The 17519-nt window shown below is 49.1% G+C and overlaps 1 protein-coding gene across 2 annotated transcripts in view; it reads left to right on the forward strand.

Annotated features, from left to right (window-relative positions):
- The window catches only part of IGDCC4 (immunoglobulin superfamily DCC subclass member 4), a 166294-nt gene that overhangs the window by 119545 nt on the left and 29230 nt on the right, over window positions 1-17519 (forward strand). For both annotated transcript variants that reach the window (XM_054043154.1, XM_054043155.1), the window contains 7 exons: window positions 1032-1196; window positions 3222-3359; window positions 5300-5470; window positions 6356-6589; window positions 14333-14440; window positions 15976-16159; window positions 16940-17067. In XM_054043154.1, the coding sequence (XP_053899129.1) occupies window positions 1032-1196; window positions 3222-3359; window positions 5300-5470; window positions 6356-6589; window positions 14333-14440; window positions 15976-16159; window positions 16940-17067 (1128 nt within the window). The remainder of the gene's footprint in view (window positions 1-1031; window positions 1197-3221; window positions 3360-5299; window positions 5471-6355; window positions 6590-14332; window positions 14441-15975; window positions 16160-16939; window positions 17068-17519) is intronic.

Below are 17519 nucleotides of genomic sequence, written 5' to 3' on the forward strand. Positions count from 1 at the left end.
CTGACAAAATGGGGAGCTGCAGGTCCCCACACCGCCTGAAGCAGGATAGCTGTGCAAGGGCTAGGAGCCACCTGCAGCTCTGGGGCCCCCCTCTGCCCATGAGGGTCAGAAGCTGTTGGGTGTCCCCGCCTCCCGCAGCTCCAGGGGCCTGCCACAGCCTGGAGCTCAGGGTTCCCCGCCACCCCCACTGGCAGCTCCAGGGGTTCCCTGCCCCCTGGGGCAGCCAGGAGCTCAGGGGTTCCTCTGAGGTGGCCAGGAGCTTGGGGGTTCCCCCACCACCAGCGGCTCCAGGGATTCCCTGCCACTCAGGGCGACCGGGAGCTCGGGATTTCCCCCACCACCCGTGGCAGACGGGAGCTGAGGGGTTCCCCTGCCGCCTGTGGCGGACGGGAGCTGCAAGGTAATCCACCGCCTTCTGCGGCAGTACCCCACAGTTCCCTGCCCCCACAGGCAGCGGGGAACCCTGCAGCTTCCGACCACTGCAGCCTGAAGTCACGGACGTCGCGGAAGTCACAGATTCTGACTAAATCGTAGCCTTAATTATGATCATTGAATGTACAAAACACCAGAAAAACGCTTGGTGCCAAGGGGCAATGACAGTGACTAAAACAGTCAAACTTGGGTCCCTAAAGCTAGGCGTCAACATATACAATCTGAATCCGGGGTCTGACTGTCAGAGAATTTAGCTGAGAATCTCCCACGTCTGCGGATGTCGGTGGGAAGCAAGAACTCACATGAAAATCAGGCTGCTTATTTAGGTGCCTTTGGATGGATTTAGGTGCTTAACTTGGGCTAAAATGTTCACACGTAGGCATCTAACGTCCTGCCCGAAGAGTTCAATGCCTAAGTTAAGATTTGCCGGAACATGACGGAGGAAGGTGGCAGACGGTGACAGAGGGAGGACAAGGGGTAAGCCATAGTGGTTTCAAAGAGGGAAGGCTACAGTTTGTAGGCTTTGTGGAAGAGCTGATTTTGGACTTGATGGGTGTCTTGCTCGTTGTACCGATGATGGGTTTTTGCCTTGTCTCTAGGAACTGATAATGTGGAATACCAATTTGCTGTCAATAATGATACCACTGAGCTTCAAGTGAAAGACCTGGAACCCAATACCAATTATGTTTTCTACATGGTTGCGTACTCCCAGCTAGGAGCCAGTCGGACATCCTCTTCCATTATCGTGCGGACACTGGAGGACGGTGCGTTGAGTAGACGTGCACGGGTGTGTCTGAAAGTATTCTCAAACGATCAAGTAATTGTTACGCTTTGCAAATGGAAACATCACAAAACACCCTACAGAGAATGGTGTCAGCTTGGAGAAATCCAGACGCGTTGTGAATGTGGCCTGTTGCGTCTGGATATTTATTTACGCGGTTTTTTTTTCAGAGTGTGGGGAACAGTGATCTGCATGGGCAGCAACAGGCATTAGATATTATCCTGCTGTCTTCTGATCCTGGTGCAGTTGACACACAGGCACCATTACTTGAACTGCATTCAGCTGGTCTGGATTTTTATTTAGGTAACAGTGATTTTGCTCCATGTGGACTTGATCCAAAGCCCACTGAAGCAAATGGAAAGACTCCCATTCACAGCCAGCGGCTTGGGGTCAGGCCTGCAGTCAAGTCTATTAAAAGATTATATTTTGCATTTATATCACCTTTCATTCCAAGTGTTCCAAAGCGTTTCTTGAACCGTATATACAGACCACTGCCAAAATGCAGCCGCACAGGGGCGCTGGCCAGCTAGCCCATAACATGCTGTAGGACATTAAAGGGAAATTTTGGCCACGTACCAGGCAAACCCCTTCTGTTATGGGATCTGTAATGTCCATACATGACTTGTAAAGTTTAATCTGAAATTCACCCACTTGGTAAACTGCATGATCTCTGTGTATCTGTGTAATGGGGTACAGTCACTGCTGGCGGTGCCCCCTTGTGGCTGGTCTGGGGATCATGTCTCGTATAGTCTAGTCTAGTGCCCCTTTCCATCAGTCACTCAGTTGCTGCTGTCTCTCTCCTCCCGTACTTCACAGTACTTCACAGCGCTCGCTCTTCATGACTCAGCCCTCCAGATGGGTCACTTTATAGTCTTCCCCCTCCGGGGTCCCAAAGTCCCTCTGGACCAACTGTCCATACGCTGTCCCAGTCTTCCGTGCCAATTACCAGTCTGTGCCACTTCCCCAGTGGCTGCTAAGGAAACCTGAGCCCGCCCACTACTCCGGGTTACCGCCCAGCGACCCTATTATCAGCATCCAAGGTCTACGCAGTCTCAACTCTCACTGCTCTGTCCCTGGGCTTCTTCCTGCTTTGCCTTCCACAGGCTTTCTTCCCCACACCTCCCCTGGGCGAACCCCTTCCGTCTGGGACAGGATCCCAGGGCATTTGCTCCCCCTGGGTTTCCAGAGAGTGACTGCAGACTCTCTCCCTGCAGCTCCCTGCTGCTCTCCACTTCCTGGCTTATACAAGTCCAGCCTGGTCCTGCCCAGCTGATCTCCATCTTCAGTTAGACTTTTTCAATCAATCCTGACTCTCCCCCCGGTGCAGTAGAAGGTTAATTGGCCCCTTCTGAGCCACCATAACCCCGTCAGGGCTGGCGTGGGGTGTATTCCCTGTCACACTCTGCCTCGGAGGTATGAACAGCTGCCCGGAATACAAATCTCTGGTTCTAGGGAAACTTGTTTTTCAAACCTGATGCTTAGATCCTTGAGCCATCCCCCGTGGCATTAAATCTCTCTGTTTCCATGGCAAAAATCTGAAAGCAGATAGGCCTGTCTAAAGCAAACTACCAAATCCTTAGTGGAACAGGGAGCATTTCTGAGTGTCCTGAGGATATCTGTGTTTAAATTCTGGAAGCAAACAGGTAATGAAACATTGAAATGCTAGTGGGGCAAAGACAGAAGTGGAAGCCGTTGTGGTCCAACCACAGGCATTAAGTATGTGAGACCCAACAAAGGGCATGGAGTGTCATCAGCCACCAGCAGTTATGATTGTATGCTCTGCAGGGACAATACTTTCAGGACTGAGGGCATCCCAGGTTCGCCTGCCCAGACGAGTGGGTCAGCTTGGGCAATCCCAAGCCAATCCCTGAACCTCTGAAGCCCTGTGGTTCAGACATACGTGCTCCCAAGTGGAGCTAATCCCCGGTTGCGCCTCTTGTCGAAGCAACTTGTTGCTCTTGGTTTTGGGCTGAGGAGACGTCTCATCTGTTCGTTGCTTCTGTCCCAGTTCCCAGCGCTGCTCCTCAACTGTCTCTGTCGAGTATGACCCCGGCCGACATCAGAGTGACGTGGCTCCCTCTCCCTCCGGAGCTGAGTAATGGGAAGATAACGAAATATAAAATTGATTACTGCACCCTCAAGGAAGGTGAGGAGGAAATGGGCTCAGTGAGAAGTAGAGGTTGGTGCATTATTGCAGTTCTCAGAAACGTATTGTGTGTGTGGTTAATGCTAACAGAAGGTGCCGGGCTGGAAACCTTTGGGACCAGAGGCCTCTGTTTATCCACAGGAGACGTGCAGCATAGAGACCAGCACTGCAAACTGCCCCACTGATGTGCCTCAAACCTCTCCTGAAAGGGTTAGACAAGAATTCACTCCCCAGAGCCCACTCTGTACCTGGCCCCCCTGGGCTGAGCTCTGCCATTGCACTTGCCAGCTGTAGATTTCGCCCTGTCGGCCTATGGCCACATGGGAACTGGACTGAGGATTGCATTTCATACGGGCCAGCAAACAACCACCAGAGGGTAACAACTTCTGGCTGTCGCTGGTGCTTTGTGTTTAATGATCATAGGGGTAGGTGGGGAAGAGCAATCGATGAATTGGAAAAAATCAGATCATTGTGTCGAAATAAAACCGGTATCCTGGCAAGCCTATATAACCCCATTTGCCAGTTTTCGGCTTGATCTGGTTTTATTTCTATTGTTAGCCAGTATACTAACCCTTCAATGGGGACACGGGCACTTTCTCATCAGTGCCGGCTTCCCAGCCCTAAAGCATTCCTCGCTCTGCAGCTGCTCACCGCCAGGATGTAAGGAGGGGATTGAAAATGTGACAAAGGGTCACATTCCCATGGGTTTGAGCTGTGTTTCTGTTCTGCACCGTGACGCCTGGTTCTTGGTTTTAGTCTCAGTGCCTAAAAGCGGTTGCAGCCAACCCAACGAGTCAATGGGAAGCGGTTGAAATGTTTGCACCCCGGGGCTGATGTGTGGTTGTTTAAGGTCTGTCCGCACTGCAGCTGGGAGGTGGGATTCCCAGTGCGGAGAGACAGTCCTGTGGTAACTCAGCTCGAGCTCGGGTGCTAAAAATAGCAGTGTGGATCTTGCAGCACGGCTGTCAGCTCGGGCTACCCACCCGAGCTCAGACCCAGGGGGGCGGGTGGGCTTGGACCCGGGCGGCCAGCCTGAGCTGCCGCCAGACTTGCAGCTTCCACACTGCTGTTTTTAATGCACTAGCTCGAGCACACGTCTGTCTACCCGCGCCTGGTAACACACCTCCCAACTGCAGTGTAGACACAGCCTTCATGTTAAAGAACCGGGGCAAAATTCCCACAGGAGCTCAAACTGGATGAATCGTTTAAATGTGACCTTTGCATTAACCATAGGGCCACTGTTTGAATCTCTAGCAAGGCTGATCTTTGCAGCTCCGATGGAAATCTCCCACCAGGCTCTGTTTAAACCTTTAACTGAATGCGCCTTATAACAGAGATGATCTGAGGAGGCCATGTTCAAATCTGGGTCTGGATTAGATTTAGGCTGGATTTGAAGTGCCGTGAGTCGGGGGTAAGGTTCTTGGTTCATATCAGTTAATTTAAGGCTAGCATTTGGCTGCAGATTTGATGGCACCAAAATCTCAGTAGGGGCTCTTCTGAGATTTTGGCCCAGGGTATTGAGATGTCTGCCATCTAGAACGGTGGAAATTTCACCCCGTCAGCTGTTCTCGTGAGATTTCTGCCAGCTTCCCGCTGTCTCACGATTCCTGATGTATCCAGACTGGAATTGTGTGTGTTCATTGGGGAGAACAGACCCCTTCCTGTTCTGATTGTGACCCAGAATCGAAACCGGAAAGGGATCGCTGAGTCAGGATTCCAGTTGTGGCTCATCTCTAGTTATAAACCATCAGCGTGCTGTTACGTGACAATGTGACCTGCAGGGAAGTTCGCCACTGGGCCAAAAGCCAGCACATGCACCATGCAAGTCTCATCTCAGCTTATTCGCAGCCCGGATCTCCCGCTGCTGGCCCTCGGCACAGGGGCGAATTCACCTGGATTGGAATAAAGACGTCTAATTGGGGTTTCCTTGGCTCTAGCAGATCAGATCTCCTCCACCGAGGTGGGTGCGAATGAGACACAAATCACCCTTGAGTCGCTCCATCCCAATAAAGTCTACAAAGTGCGCATTGCAGCCAGCACCAGTGCAGGGTATGGCGCCCCTTCGGAGTGGACACAGCATCGTACTCCTGACAAGGACAACCAAACGCACGGTAAGGTAGGGTGACCAGACAGCAAGTGTGAAAAATTGGGGCAGGGGGTGGGGGATAGTAGGCTTCTATATAAGAAAAAGCCTCAAATATCGGGACTGTCCCTATAAAAGCAGGACATCTGGTCACACTACGGTGGGGGGGCGTGGCGTGCGCTACATAGCTCCTTTCTCTTCGCTGGGTCTTGGAAGAGCACCCCTGTGAGGATGGGAGGTCAATACCATGATCCCCATTTCACAGATGCGGGAAGCTGAGGCAGTTAGACTACATGGCTTACCCAACCCCACACAAGGTTGTGTCTACACTAGGGAATTGTAGCGTGAGGTCCCCGTCACACCAGAACCCCTCCACTAGCTTTCCATTTAGTGTAGGGAACCAGAATGCTTTTCCCCGTCCCATGCTGCTTGGTGTGTTTTTGATGGGTCCTTCTCCCCATCACCTCCCAGATCTTCCTCAGGCTGCAGGCTATAAGCAAGGGCTCATGAAAAATGAGCGTGGGCGTGTCTGGAAGTGGGTAGGCAAAATCGACATACAGAGATGAACGCAGAGCCAACAGGCAGCAGCCGGTAAAAGTGGTGCTGTAGTTAACTCAAAATAGGGCAGGTAAACCCCACCCCACCGCAGTAGATCTCAGTCACCAGCTCTATCTGCTACTCTGCACCCCCTTGCTATGTAGATGAACATCAATTCTGTTATTCTGTGGTCATCTGGTTGGCCCATTCAGTGACAGAATCATCACCGCTCCTCTCTGGCACTTCAGGGGCATGTCCCCTCACTGGGACAGACCCTGCGTGTCCTTCAGAGGTGGAGAGAAGGAAGCCCCTTAGCAAAGCAAGGAAACACCGAGGAGTTGCTGAAATGTGGGTTTCTTTCCTCTTGTTTTTCTAGTTCCGTTTGCCCCGACCGAATTAAAAGTCCGAGCGAAAATGGAATCCCTCCTGGTCACGTGGCAGCCCCCAGCCAACCATGCCCAGATTTCAGGCTACAAGCTATACTACCGGGAAGTGGGCACGGAAGAGTCAAGTGACGAAAACCCCTCAGAAGGCACGGAAGAGGAGAGCTGGGATGTGGGGCCCATAAAGCTAAAGAAGAAAGTGAAGCAGTATGAATTAACTCGACTAGGTTAGCTGGTAAAGTCTACTTCTTACCAACATGCACTGGCACTGCAGTTCCACCTTGCAGTGCAAGGAGGTCGTGATGAAGAACTTCTAAGAAGGGGCAAAGTTCTTTGGCTGCAAGCCCTTCAGATGTACCATTGCATCTTACAGAGTCTTTTACTACTGCTTTTTCTACTACTACAGAGTCTGAATGTACTTGAGTTCTAAAGCTCCTCCCACTGTTAAATCTTTAGCCAACTGTTGCAGGGATGAGTGTACTGAGAGCTTAGGGGGCAGAAATTAATCTCTGTCTCTTTCAGGTACTTGTAAGACCACCTGTCAGTGCAGGATCCAAGTACTAAATCATTTTCATAATATTAAATATTAAAACGCAGAAACTCCTGAAAGCTAATGTAGTGGCAGATGATTCTCTAATCAGTGATTAAATTATATCTGGTGAAGCACAAATTGAAATGGTTGGTGTATCCTACGTTCGTATCTCAAAACTCAGCTTAGAACAATCATCTGTTCCCACCTACATATTTCTAAGAACCTCTCATAGAATCATAGAAGATTAGGATTGGAAGAGACCGCAGGAGGTCATCTAGTCCAATTCCCTGCTCAAAGCAGGACCAACCCCAACTAAATCATCCCAGCCAGGGCTTTGTCAAGCCTGACCTTAAAAACCTCTAATGAAGGAGATTCTACTACCTCCCTAGGTAACCCATTCCAGTGCTTCACCACCCTCCTACTGAAATAGTTTTTCCTAATACCCAACCTAGACCTCCTCCACTGCAACTTGAGATCATTGCTTTTTGCTCTGTCATCTGCCACCACTGAGAACAGCCGAGCTCCATCCTCTTTGGAACCCCCTGCTGCTATCAAATCCCGTCACTCTTCTCTTCTGCAGACTAAATAACCCCAATTCCTTCAGCCTCTCCTCATAAGTCATGTACCCCAGCCCCCTAATCATTTTTGTTGCCCTCCTCTGGACTCTCTCCAATTTGTCTACATCCTTTCTTGGCAACAAGGGCACACTGTTAACTCATATCCAGCTTCTCGTCCACTGTAATCCCCAGGTCCTTTTCTGCAGAACTGCCGCTTAGCCAGTTGGTCCCCAGCCTGTAGCAGTGCATGGGATTCTTCTGTCCTAAGTGCAGGACTCTGCACTTATCCTTGTTGAACCTCATTCGATTTCTTTTGGCCCAATCCTCCAATTTGTCTAGGTCACTCTGGACCCTATCCCTACCCTCCAACATATCTACCTCTCCCCCCAGCTTAGTGTCATCTGCAAACTTGCTGAGGGTGCAATCCATCCCATCATCCAGATCATTAATGAAGATGTTGAACAGAACCAGCCCCAGGACCGACCCTGGGGCACTCCGCTTGATACCAGCTGCCAACTAGACATCGAGCCGTTGATCACTACCTGCTGAGCCCGATGATCTAGCCAGCTTTCTATCCACCTTATAGTCCATTCATCCAATCCATACTTTTTTAACTTGCTAGCAAGAATACTTCAGGAGACTGTATCAAAAGCTTTGCTAAAAGTCAAGGTATATCACGTCCATTACTTTCCCCGTATCCACAGAGCCAGTTATCTCATCATAGAAGGCCATCAGGTTGCTCAGGCATGACTTGCCCTTGGTGAATCCATGTGGACTGTTCCTGATCACCTTCCTCTCCTCCAAGTGTTTCAAAATGGATTCCTTGAGGACCTGCTCCATGATTTTTCCAGGGACTCAGGTCAGGCTGACCAGTGTGTAGTTCCCCGGATTCTCCTTCTTCCCTTTTTTAAAGATGGGCACTATATTTGCCTTTTTCCAATTGTCTGGGACCTCCCCCGATCGCCACGAGTTTTCAAAGATAATGGCCAATGGCTCTGCAATCCCATCAGCCAACTCCCTCAGCACCCTCAGATGCATTGCATCTGGCCCCATGGACTTGTGCATGTCCAGCTTTTCTAAATAGTCCTTAACCTGTTCTTTCACAACTGAGGGCTGGTCACTTCCTCCTCATACTGTGCTGCCCAGTGCAGCAGTCTGGGAGCTGACCTTGTCTGTGAAGAGCGAGGCAAAAAAAGCATTGAGTACTTCAGCTTTTTCCACATCCTCTGTCACTAGGTTGCCTCCCCCATTCAGTAAGGGTCCCACACTTTCCCTGGCTGCCTTCTTGTTTCTAACATACCTGTAGAAACCCTTCTTGTTACTCTTCACATCCCTTGCTAGCGGCAACTCCAATTGTGCTTTGGCCTTCCCGATTACACCCCTGCATGCTCGAGCAATATTTTTATATTCCTCCCTAGTCATCTGTCCAAGTTTCCACTTCTTGTAAGCTTTCTTTTTGTGTTTAATCTCACCGAAGATTTCTCTGTTAAGCCAAGCTGGTCGCCTGCCATATTTACTATTCTTTCTGCACATTGGGATGGTTTGTTCCTGCGTCCTCAATAAGCCTTCTTTAAAATACAGCCAGCTCTCCTGGACTCCTTTCCCCGTCAATTAGCCTCCCAGGGGATCCTGCCCATCAGTTCCCTGAGGGAGTCAAAGTCTGCTTTTCTGAAGTCCAGGGACCATATTCTGCTGCTCTCCTTTCTTCCTTTTGTCAGGATCCTGAACTCAACCATCTCATGGTCACTGCTGCCCATGTTGCCACCCACTTCTACTTCCCCTACCAATTCTTCCCTGTTTGTGAGCAGCAGGTCAAGAGGAGCACAGCCCCTAGTTGGTTCCTCCAGCACTTGCACCAGGAAATTGTCCCCAACACTCTCCAAAAACTTCCTGGATTGTCTGTGCACTGCTGTATTGCTCTCCCAGCAGATGTCAGGGGATTGAATTCCCCCATGAGAACCAGGGCCTGTGATCTGGAAGCTTCTGTTAGTTGTCCGAAGAAAGCCTTGTCTACCTCCTCCTCCTGGTCTGGTGGTCTATAGCAGATGCCCACCACGACAGCACCCTTGTTTTTCTTGCCTCTAAACTTAACCCAAAGACTCTCAACAGGCTTTTCTCCAGTTTCATACTGGAGCTCTGAGCAATCATACTGCTCTCTCACCTACAGTGTATGTAAGATGCATCTCTAATGCAGCCAAGCGTGTTTGTTACTTAAGGTTAAAAAGCACCTGAGATGTCTGCTCCAGATTAAAATACAACCATGAGTTAATCCTCACCACACCTCTCTGAGGTCGGTATCATTTCCCCCATTTTACAGAGGAGGAAAATTGAGGCCAAAAGGTTCAGACCTGGTGGTCAGAGAATGAGTCTGAATCCTAGCAATCAGATCTGAAAGATAACCTTAGCCAACAAGATGCTTGTAACCATTTACAACAATAGACTGTCTGTATAGTATAGAGTAATTAGTTAATTAACCAACTGATAAGAAATCAGACATGCCACATGTACTCTTGAAATAGGACTCTCCTACTTAGACTGTTTACCTCCTCTGCCCCATGGCTCACCCTTGTAATTGTCGCATCCTGTAACTAGTTGGTTAATTACTAGACTCAGAGCTACAATATGTGGGGCTCTATGGGACTGATCTTCAGCTAGTGTAAAATCAGCATAACTCCCTGGAAGTCAATGCAGTTGTGCTGATTTTCCCCAGCTGAGGATCGGGCCCCATATAATGCAGCATTTTGCTTTGTTGACAAAGGCCAGCTGTTGAAACAGCAGTCTGAGTGTGCGTGCCAGCTTGATTTACACACCTAACATATATTATGGATGGTTTAACAGTCAGTATATAGGACCTGGGAGGCTAACTTGTGTCACCACTAAATAAACTTCCCCCTCTAGAATTGCGTTACAGCTATGTCTACTCATAGCCTGGAGAGGGTGTTAACAGTTACAAGTCACCTGAAGAATTTAGATCTGTAATTACTGCACTGAGGAAACCACATCTGTACATCATGTCCTGTCCTTACCACTGACAAACTAGCGAGGAGAGTGGCTCAGGAATGATCTGAATTGGTTCCAAATGCTCTGGCACATCAGTGCTCAGAACATCACTTGTTCATCCGTAATTACTTCCTTAAATCTGGGCATCACTCATCTCTTGATGGTTTCCTTATGCTGGGGCTGGTGTGGATTAACTATCGTAACTTCATGAAGAGGCTGAAATGTCTTCCAGTTGGGGGCGTCCTCTTTTGCTTTTCTGTGGAATGACGTGCTCCTGGGGGCTAGGAAAAGGGAAGGGGTAGAAGCACCTAGCATTCGCTGAGAATGCAAAGGTGGCGGGGAAGGCAGGGGAATGTGAACCCCCATCAAGAGTCAAAGTATGAGCGTGCTAATTTAAGGCTAGACTGTGCAACCCTTGCACTGGTGAGTGCCCGCGCACACAAGCAGGTGTTGATTTCGTTGAGGTTACGTGTGCGAGTCAGGATTGCACAATCTGGCACTTGGCGAGACTATTGCAATTCAGTTGAGACGAGGGGTTGGATAAGGAACTGCAAAGTATTAAAAAGGGAACAGAGTCAGGAAAATCATGGTGCAGGAAATAGGAGAAATGGGACATTGTAATCAACACAAGTCTGTCATTCCGGGCTTAACCCTGATACGTGCTGAGCTCCAAGAACGCTCATTGATTTCAGTGGACATTCTAGGTCTGACTCTAGCAATTAATCACTAGTAACAGAATGCAACAACCCGGGCCGGGATCTAGAAGAAAAAGAAACACTGAGGTTCTAATTCCGCCATCCATGTTAATGGCTAGTAAGTAGTACCTTACTTTGGGAGCGGTACCAGGTACTTCTTAGCCTGAGAAAGGTGGGAGAGTCAACGCTTAACGAGCCCTTAAAAAAATGAATGCAAAAATATATATTAGTCTATTGGAAATATCACAGCCATCCAGATGCCATATTTGAAGCGATGCAGAGTAGATTCTTCTGGATCAATTTAATATAGGCATTCACATATATGAGGGGATGCGACGAAATCTATCTGTTTTCACCCTGCCTGCTAGCTTCAATAGCAAAGCTTGACAAGTATCCTGTAAGCTTTCAGATACTGAACTTCTGGGGCTCAATTATAAGAAACAGGAGCCTTCGAAATCCAACGTGGCCTGATTTTCAGGTGGTGCAGTGGAAATGATCCGGATTCGTGTGCCGGGGGTTGCAGATACACATCCCCGCTTCTAGTTTGCATAAGTGGCAAAAATTGATGCTAAGAATCTCCAGAGTTATAACTGTTGCCCCTTGCGGAAAGTTTGCAGTATCAAACCTCGTGTTTCACAATCTCTATTAGAGATCAGAATGAGAAGCAGAGTATCACGTCCGCTTGCTGTATGGTTTCCTGTACCTTCCTCTGAAGCATCTGGCGCTGGCCACGGTCACAGACTGGGCTAGATGGACCTCAGGTCTGATCCAGTCTGGCAATTCCTATATAAGTACTGAGCACCCGGCTGCAACTTCTGGTGTCAATGGGATCTGCTGGATACTGGCACTCCTGGAAATCTGGCCACTCAGTTAAGTGCCTAAATGGGGATTTAGGAGCCTGACTTTAGGCTCCGATTGTTGGAAAATTTTGGCCACAATGTTTAAAAGGAAAAAGTTGTTACTGTGTTAACAGTGTTTGCGGGCACAGTAAGACTTGGCCTTTCCTTCCTGTCTTTGTGCTGTTTCTTCCAATGCAGGTTGTCCACTACCATCTTCCTTATTGCCCTGACTCTCCTCTCCCCAAACCAGACTCATTTCCCAAGGTTCCTCTCGGAAGCTTTTGTGAAGCTGAGAAAGTAACACACAGAGTGAAACTCTGAGCAGGCGTACGGGGAGCAGGGCCACTGATCAGTTCCGTGCCCCTGAGCCTGAGAACTCAGCGACTCTGTAGTCCAACAATGATAGCCCCCGCCTCAGTGAATTTCAGAGGAGGCATGAATGCAGGTCAGCCGGTCTGTTTTCATCATCGCGCAACACCCAGGCGGCTTTTGAGGGAGACAAAACTGTGTTTGCTTTGGGGAGCTTTTCAGCGAGGAAAATGTGGCCGAACTGTTTTTAGATTCCGAACGTGAACACCTATTGTGAAGCAGGGGCAGCCTTCCACGCACCCTTTGGGTAATTGGCACCAATAGGCCCTGGGAGCATAATTGGAGCAGTAATAATAAAATTGGCATCAGCGAGACGGGCTTTGTGCTGCTTACATTGGCACGGCAAGGGAGCCGGTGAGCCATCGGGGCAGGGGATGAATAGGCACGTCCCTAATTAACAAACTTCGTCAGCTAAATGCAGCCGAGGGAACCAAAGAGACTGTGGGCTGCTTTCAGCGCCTTTCTGAACAAGGGACTAGATGTCCAGAGAGAATTGCCAGTTTCCCTCTATTTAAAAACTTTGAATCTTTTAAGTAGTTTCCTTGAATAAACATCCCTGCTAAAATGTCCCCCAACATGGCAGGAGAGGCTTCTAGTTTGTGAAAGACGAGAAGAAAGAGGCAGGCAAGCTTTGCAACGACCTTTTGGACTGTGTGAGCTAAGTTTGGTGTCCGTTGTAGGAACTAACGAAAGCGCAGCTAATGCTGCTGGGAGATATTCTGGGCCTTTTCCTGCAACCCCGTTTGGGGTCAGTGGAAGAATTGCCCTTGAAACGGGGATCTCTGTTTCCTTTCTGAAGGCGCCTGACTTTATTATTAAAGCAGCTGTGTCTGAGAAAGCGGTAGGCTCCGTTTGTTGTGGTGCGCACCAGAGTTTTTCTGACTGTAAGAATCTCTCTTGGTAGATGAGACAGATTGGGACGGATCCTATGCTTCTGTGTGCACCAAAAACTCTTGTTGACTTTAATAGACATTTTCAGGGTGCAAGGAATTGCAGGATCCAGCGCTGTGTCTTTAAAAATCCGCCCCGGTAGCTGTACAACGTATCCTTCTGAATACATGAACCGGGCTTTCCCTGAGCAGAGGTTACTGGCACAGTCACACCAGGAATCGCTTTGAGAGACCTTCTCCCACCAGGCTCAGGGGCCGCTGAAGGGCCCCCTGCATAATTAGAGGGTGATTGGAAAATGAAGCTCGCAGCGTTTTGTAGATTTGCAAGGGTGTTGCTGAGTTACAAGGATAAATTCAATGTGAAGCTTTTGTTTACTTTGGAGGGTCAGCTTTAGTACACATACGTGTGTGTGTGTGTGAGAGAGAGAGAGAGAGAGAGAGAAATAAACACACTTGTCTTCTGTGGTAGGTTGGTCTTGGATGGGAGCAAAAGGGTGTAAGCTCTGAGATATTTCGTAGAGCACTTGTTAGTGCAGTATCTAAGCAATTAATAGGATCAGGCCCTAAATTACTGGGTAAAGCAACTGGAGCAAAGAGTAGTAATGTGTCACCTCGCTTTGGAGAGGCCATTGGGTTACCACCCCATCAGAGTTTTCCCAGATAATCCTACTCCAATGCTTGCAGGACATTCATAGCTCCTCAAACAACTTCCGGGACCTTTTAAACACAGTCATCTTGCGCTGTGGGACCATGTCGTGATGAAGCTTTAATGCAGCATGATGCTATCTTCCATGGTAGAGGCGAGCACACAGGATTGGGGATCAGGAAATCGTGAGTTCTTATTATATTGGCTCTGCCACTGACTCAATCTGTGACCCTGAGCAAGTCACCTTGCTTCCCTTGGCCTTGGTTTCCCCAGTGATAAAATGGGGATGATAACACTTTGTAGGGTGGTGGTGGCTTGATGAATTAGCTAATATCTGAACATGGAATCCGAATGGTTGTAAGCCAGTGCAGCTCTGTTGAGATTGGGTGAAGATGAACTTCTGCTGAATGATTTTTGCAACCAAAAACGTTCATTTTTCCAGCCCCGGGGAGACTCTATGAGGTGAAGCTGGTGGCATTCAATAAGCACGAGGATGGCTACGCGGCTGTATGGAAGGGCAAAACGGAAAAGGCACCCGTGACCGCAGTAGGTAAGAAATACTTCATAGGGCAGTTCCTAGCTATTTCACCCGCGACCTTCTGCCTGCATGTTCTTCTCTCTTCTGCTCTGCCCCTGGTTCTAAGAGAGTGAACGGGATAAAGATATGGAGGCAGACGTTTAGGAACCAAAGACAAGAGTTGTGATCTAGCACTGGTGTCCAACATAATCATTCCCAGTTGAGAATGAGCGGGGCCATCCGAATTTTTAGAGCCCCCAAAAAGTGTTCCTTAGGAGCTGGCTGGAGTGCTCAACGCATTACGGGATCAACCTTAATTGTTCATAGTAAAGCATCTTGAAGGGGGTGGAAATGTCCCCACTCTCTATTACTATGATTGGGTGCCACTGAACTCAGATGGCCTTTACCCCACCCTCCCCACCACCCTCCACCCCCTTTCTGAGTAGGGTGACCAAGACAGCAAGTGTGAAAAATCAGAATGGGGTGGAGGGCAATAGGACCCTATATAAGAAAAAGACCCAAAAATCAGGACATCTGGTCACCCTATTTCTGAGAAACATTGCGGGAGCTGTATTGGAGATGCAAGATACACCTCTACTCTGATATAACACGACCCGGGGCACTAGGGTAATACAGATAAATAATACAGACATATGTATCAGTTTCATTATTCGTTTCCCTTCGTGGTGAAATTAGGCTATGATTGTGATTCTCAAAGCGTATTCTATCTGTTCGTGATTAAGGCGAAGATTTTGTCACGGATATTTTTAGTAAAAGTCACGGGCAGGTCATGGGTAATAAAGAAAAATTCATGGAAGCCATGACCTAACCCTGACTTTTACTAAAAATCCCTGAGACAAAATGGGGATCTGTGGATGCCTACAGCGGGGCAGCTGTCCAGGGGCTAGGAGCTCCGGGGGCCCCCACTGCAGGTTGGGTATCAGAGCTCAAGGTCATGGCTGGGAGATGCCAAGGCCCCCACCACCTGCAGCAGCTGGGGGCTGCGGGGTACCCCTGCCGTCCGCAGCTCCAGGGGTCCCACACCAGCTGCAGTGGCCGAGAGCTTAGGGGTTCCCCTACCGCCCACACCCACAATGGCTGGGAGTTCAGGGGTTCCCCTGCTGCCCCCGAGGGCCGGGAGCTCCGGGGGCCGCCAGAGGCGGCAGGGGTACACTGCAGCTCCCCACTGCCGCAGGCTGAAATCACGGAGGTCGCTGGAAGTCACGGATTCTGTGACTTCTGTGATCTCCATGACTAAATCGTGGTACTTATGTTGCCCAGTACCATTGTATCTGAGCACCTGGCAATCTTTAATTGATTTATCCTCGCACACCCTGGGAGGCAGGGCACTTATCCCCATTGCACAGATGGGGAACTGAGGCAGAGAGTAACCAAGTGACTTGCCCAAGGTCAAATAGGAAGCCTGTGTCAGAATAGAGAATTGAGCCCAGGCTAGTGCTCTAACCACTGGGCCCATCCTCCTCTCGATTCACCAGCAGTGACTGCTCTTCTCTCTCCCATGCCACTTACACTTGTGTATTTCTTTCTTCTTCCTTCATGTACCATAGACCCTCCAGTTCAGAAGGGCCCCCCACTGCCCCCAGCCCAGGTCTATGCAGAGTCCAACAGTTCGACCTCGATTTGGCTCAGGTGGAAGAAACCAGACTTCACCACGGTCAAGATCGTCAATTACACCGTGCGGTTCAGCCCTTGGGGACTGAAAAACGCCTCTCTTGTCACTTACTACACCAGGTAAGAGTGTCGCGCAACAGGCCGAGCGACCCAACGGCTTCCTTGGTGGAAAGAAAACAAGCATGCAGGAGAAATACGTGGGAAACCTCGCGGCTGGGTGGTTTAGTAGACCCTGCGCCTTTCTACGGCCAGGGCGCATGTGACTCTGACTTGTATCCATTTGCTCAATTCTAAATCAGGGCTGGGCAAAAAGTGGCTCCTGGAGAACGGGCCGTATCTGAAACACAGAGATGGGGCTTAGGAGAAAGCAGGCATTTTTCCATCTTGATTTGTAGGGGTCAGGCTGCACTGCATGCTGGGATCTGTAGTTCCCATGTCTTTATATTAAGGATAAAGCCAGTTGCAGTATTGTCAGCCCCAAATATTCAAAGATCATGACTCATCAGGCTCCCCAAAATTGGGTTTTGGTTTAAAAATCATGACATTTAAAAATATATATATAATACATTTGGGGTGGCTCGTATATTTGTTTTCTGGGTTTTGAGGCTTTAGCGGCATCACGGTTTCAAGCTTTTCTCTGCAAGAAAATCATAAATAAATGAACAGCCATGAAGGCTAGAAACATACGTGATTCTCACGTAATCCCATGACTCCTGGAACTTGGACTTTAAGAAACATATGAAAGAGAGTGAGACTTGTGATAGACTCGTGAGAGGTGGGAGCACTGCCGCTTTGATCCACTCCATTGCACCCACATCTTTTCTGGCCCACGGACTCCTGGTAAGGCGATGGGACCCCGGCCTGCGTTAATCTGCCCTGTGTGTCTGCGTTCCTTGGCAGTTCTGATGAAGGTATTCTCATCAGCGGATTGAAACCTTACACCAAATATGAGTTTGCAGTCCAGTCTAATGGAGTTGGGATTGACGGACCGTTCGGCAGCGTGGTGGAGAGGTTCACCCTTCCTGACCGTAAGTATGGCAACGCGGTGAAAATAAATCCCAAACTCACGGTGCTCTCCCTGATTGGAGGAAGGCCAGTCTCACCTCCTGTGCCTTGCCCACTAGTGGATGTAAATCTCTGAAGACCATTTTCAGCTGCCAGTTCTGTCGTTCCCTCTGCGCACTCACTCAGCAGATGTAATGTATTTGTACGATGAAATGCTTGGGCATCCGGCTCGCTGTCACTTGTCGGCCCTCAGTTCTCTTTTTGCATCAGTGGAGGCTGAGAGCCATCCCAAAGCCCGCTGACAAGATGCTGCCACTGGAGTTGGCTTTGTAAGCACAGAGGAATGGAAGCAGAACTCGAGAAGAGCAATTGATACAAATCAGGGCAAATGTGTTTATTTCAGATTTGAGTTTTCTTTTGTTTGGGGGAGGGAGGTGGATTTTCTCTGAGAAATACTGCTTTCTAGTGAGGAATT

Source organism: Malaclemys terrapin, chromosome 10 (genome assembly GCF_027887155.1).
Source record: "Malaclemys terrapin pileata isolate rMalTer1 chromosome 10, rMalTer1.hap1, whole genome shotgun sequence".
NCBI classification, from domain to species: domain Eukaryota; kingdom Metazoa; phylum Chordata; order Testudines; family Emydidae; genus Malaclemys; species Malaclemys terrapin.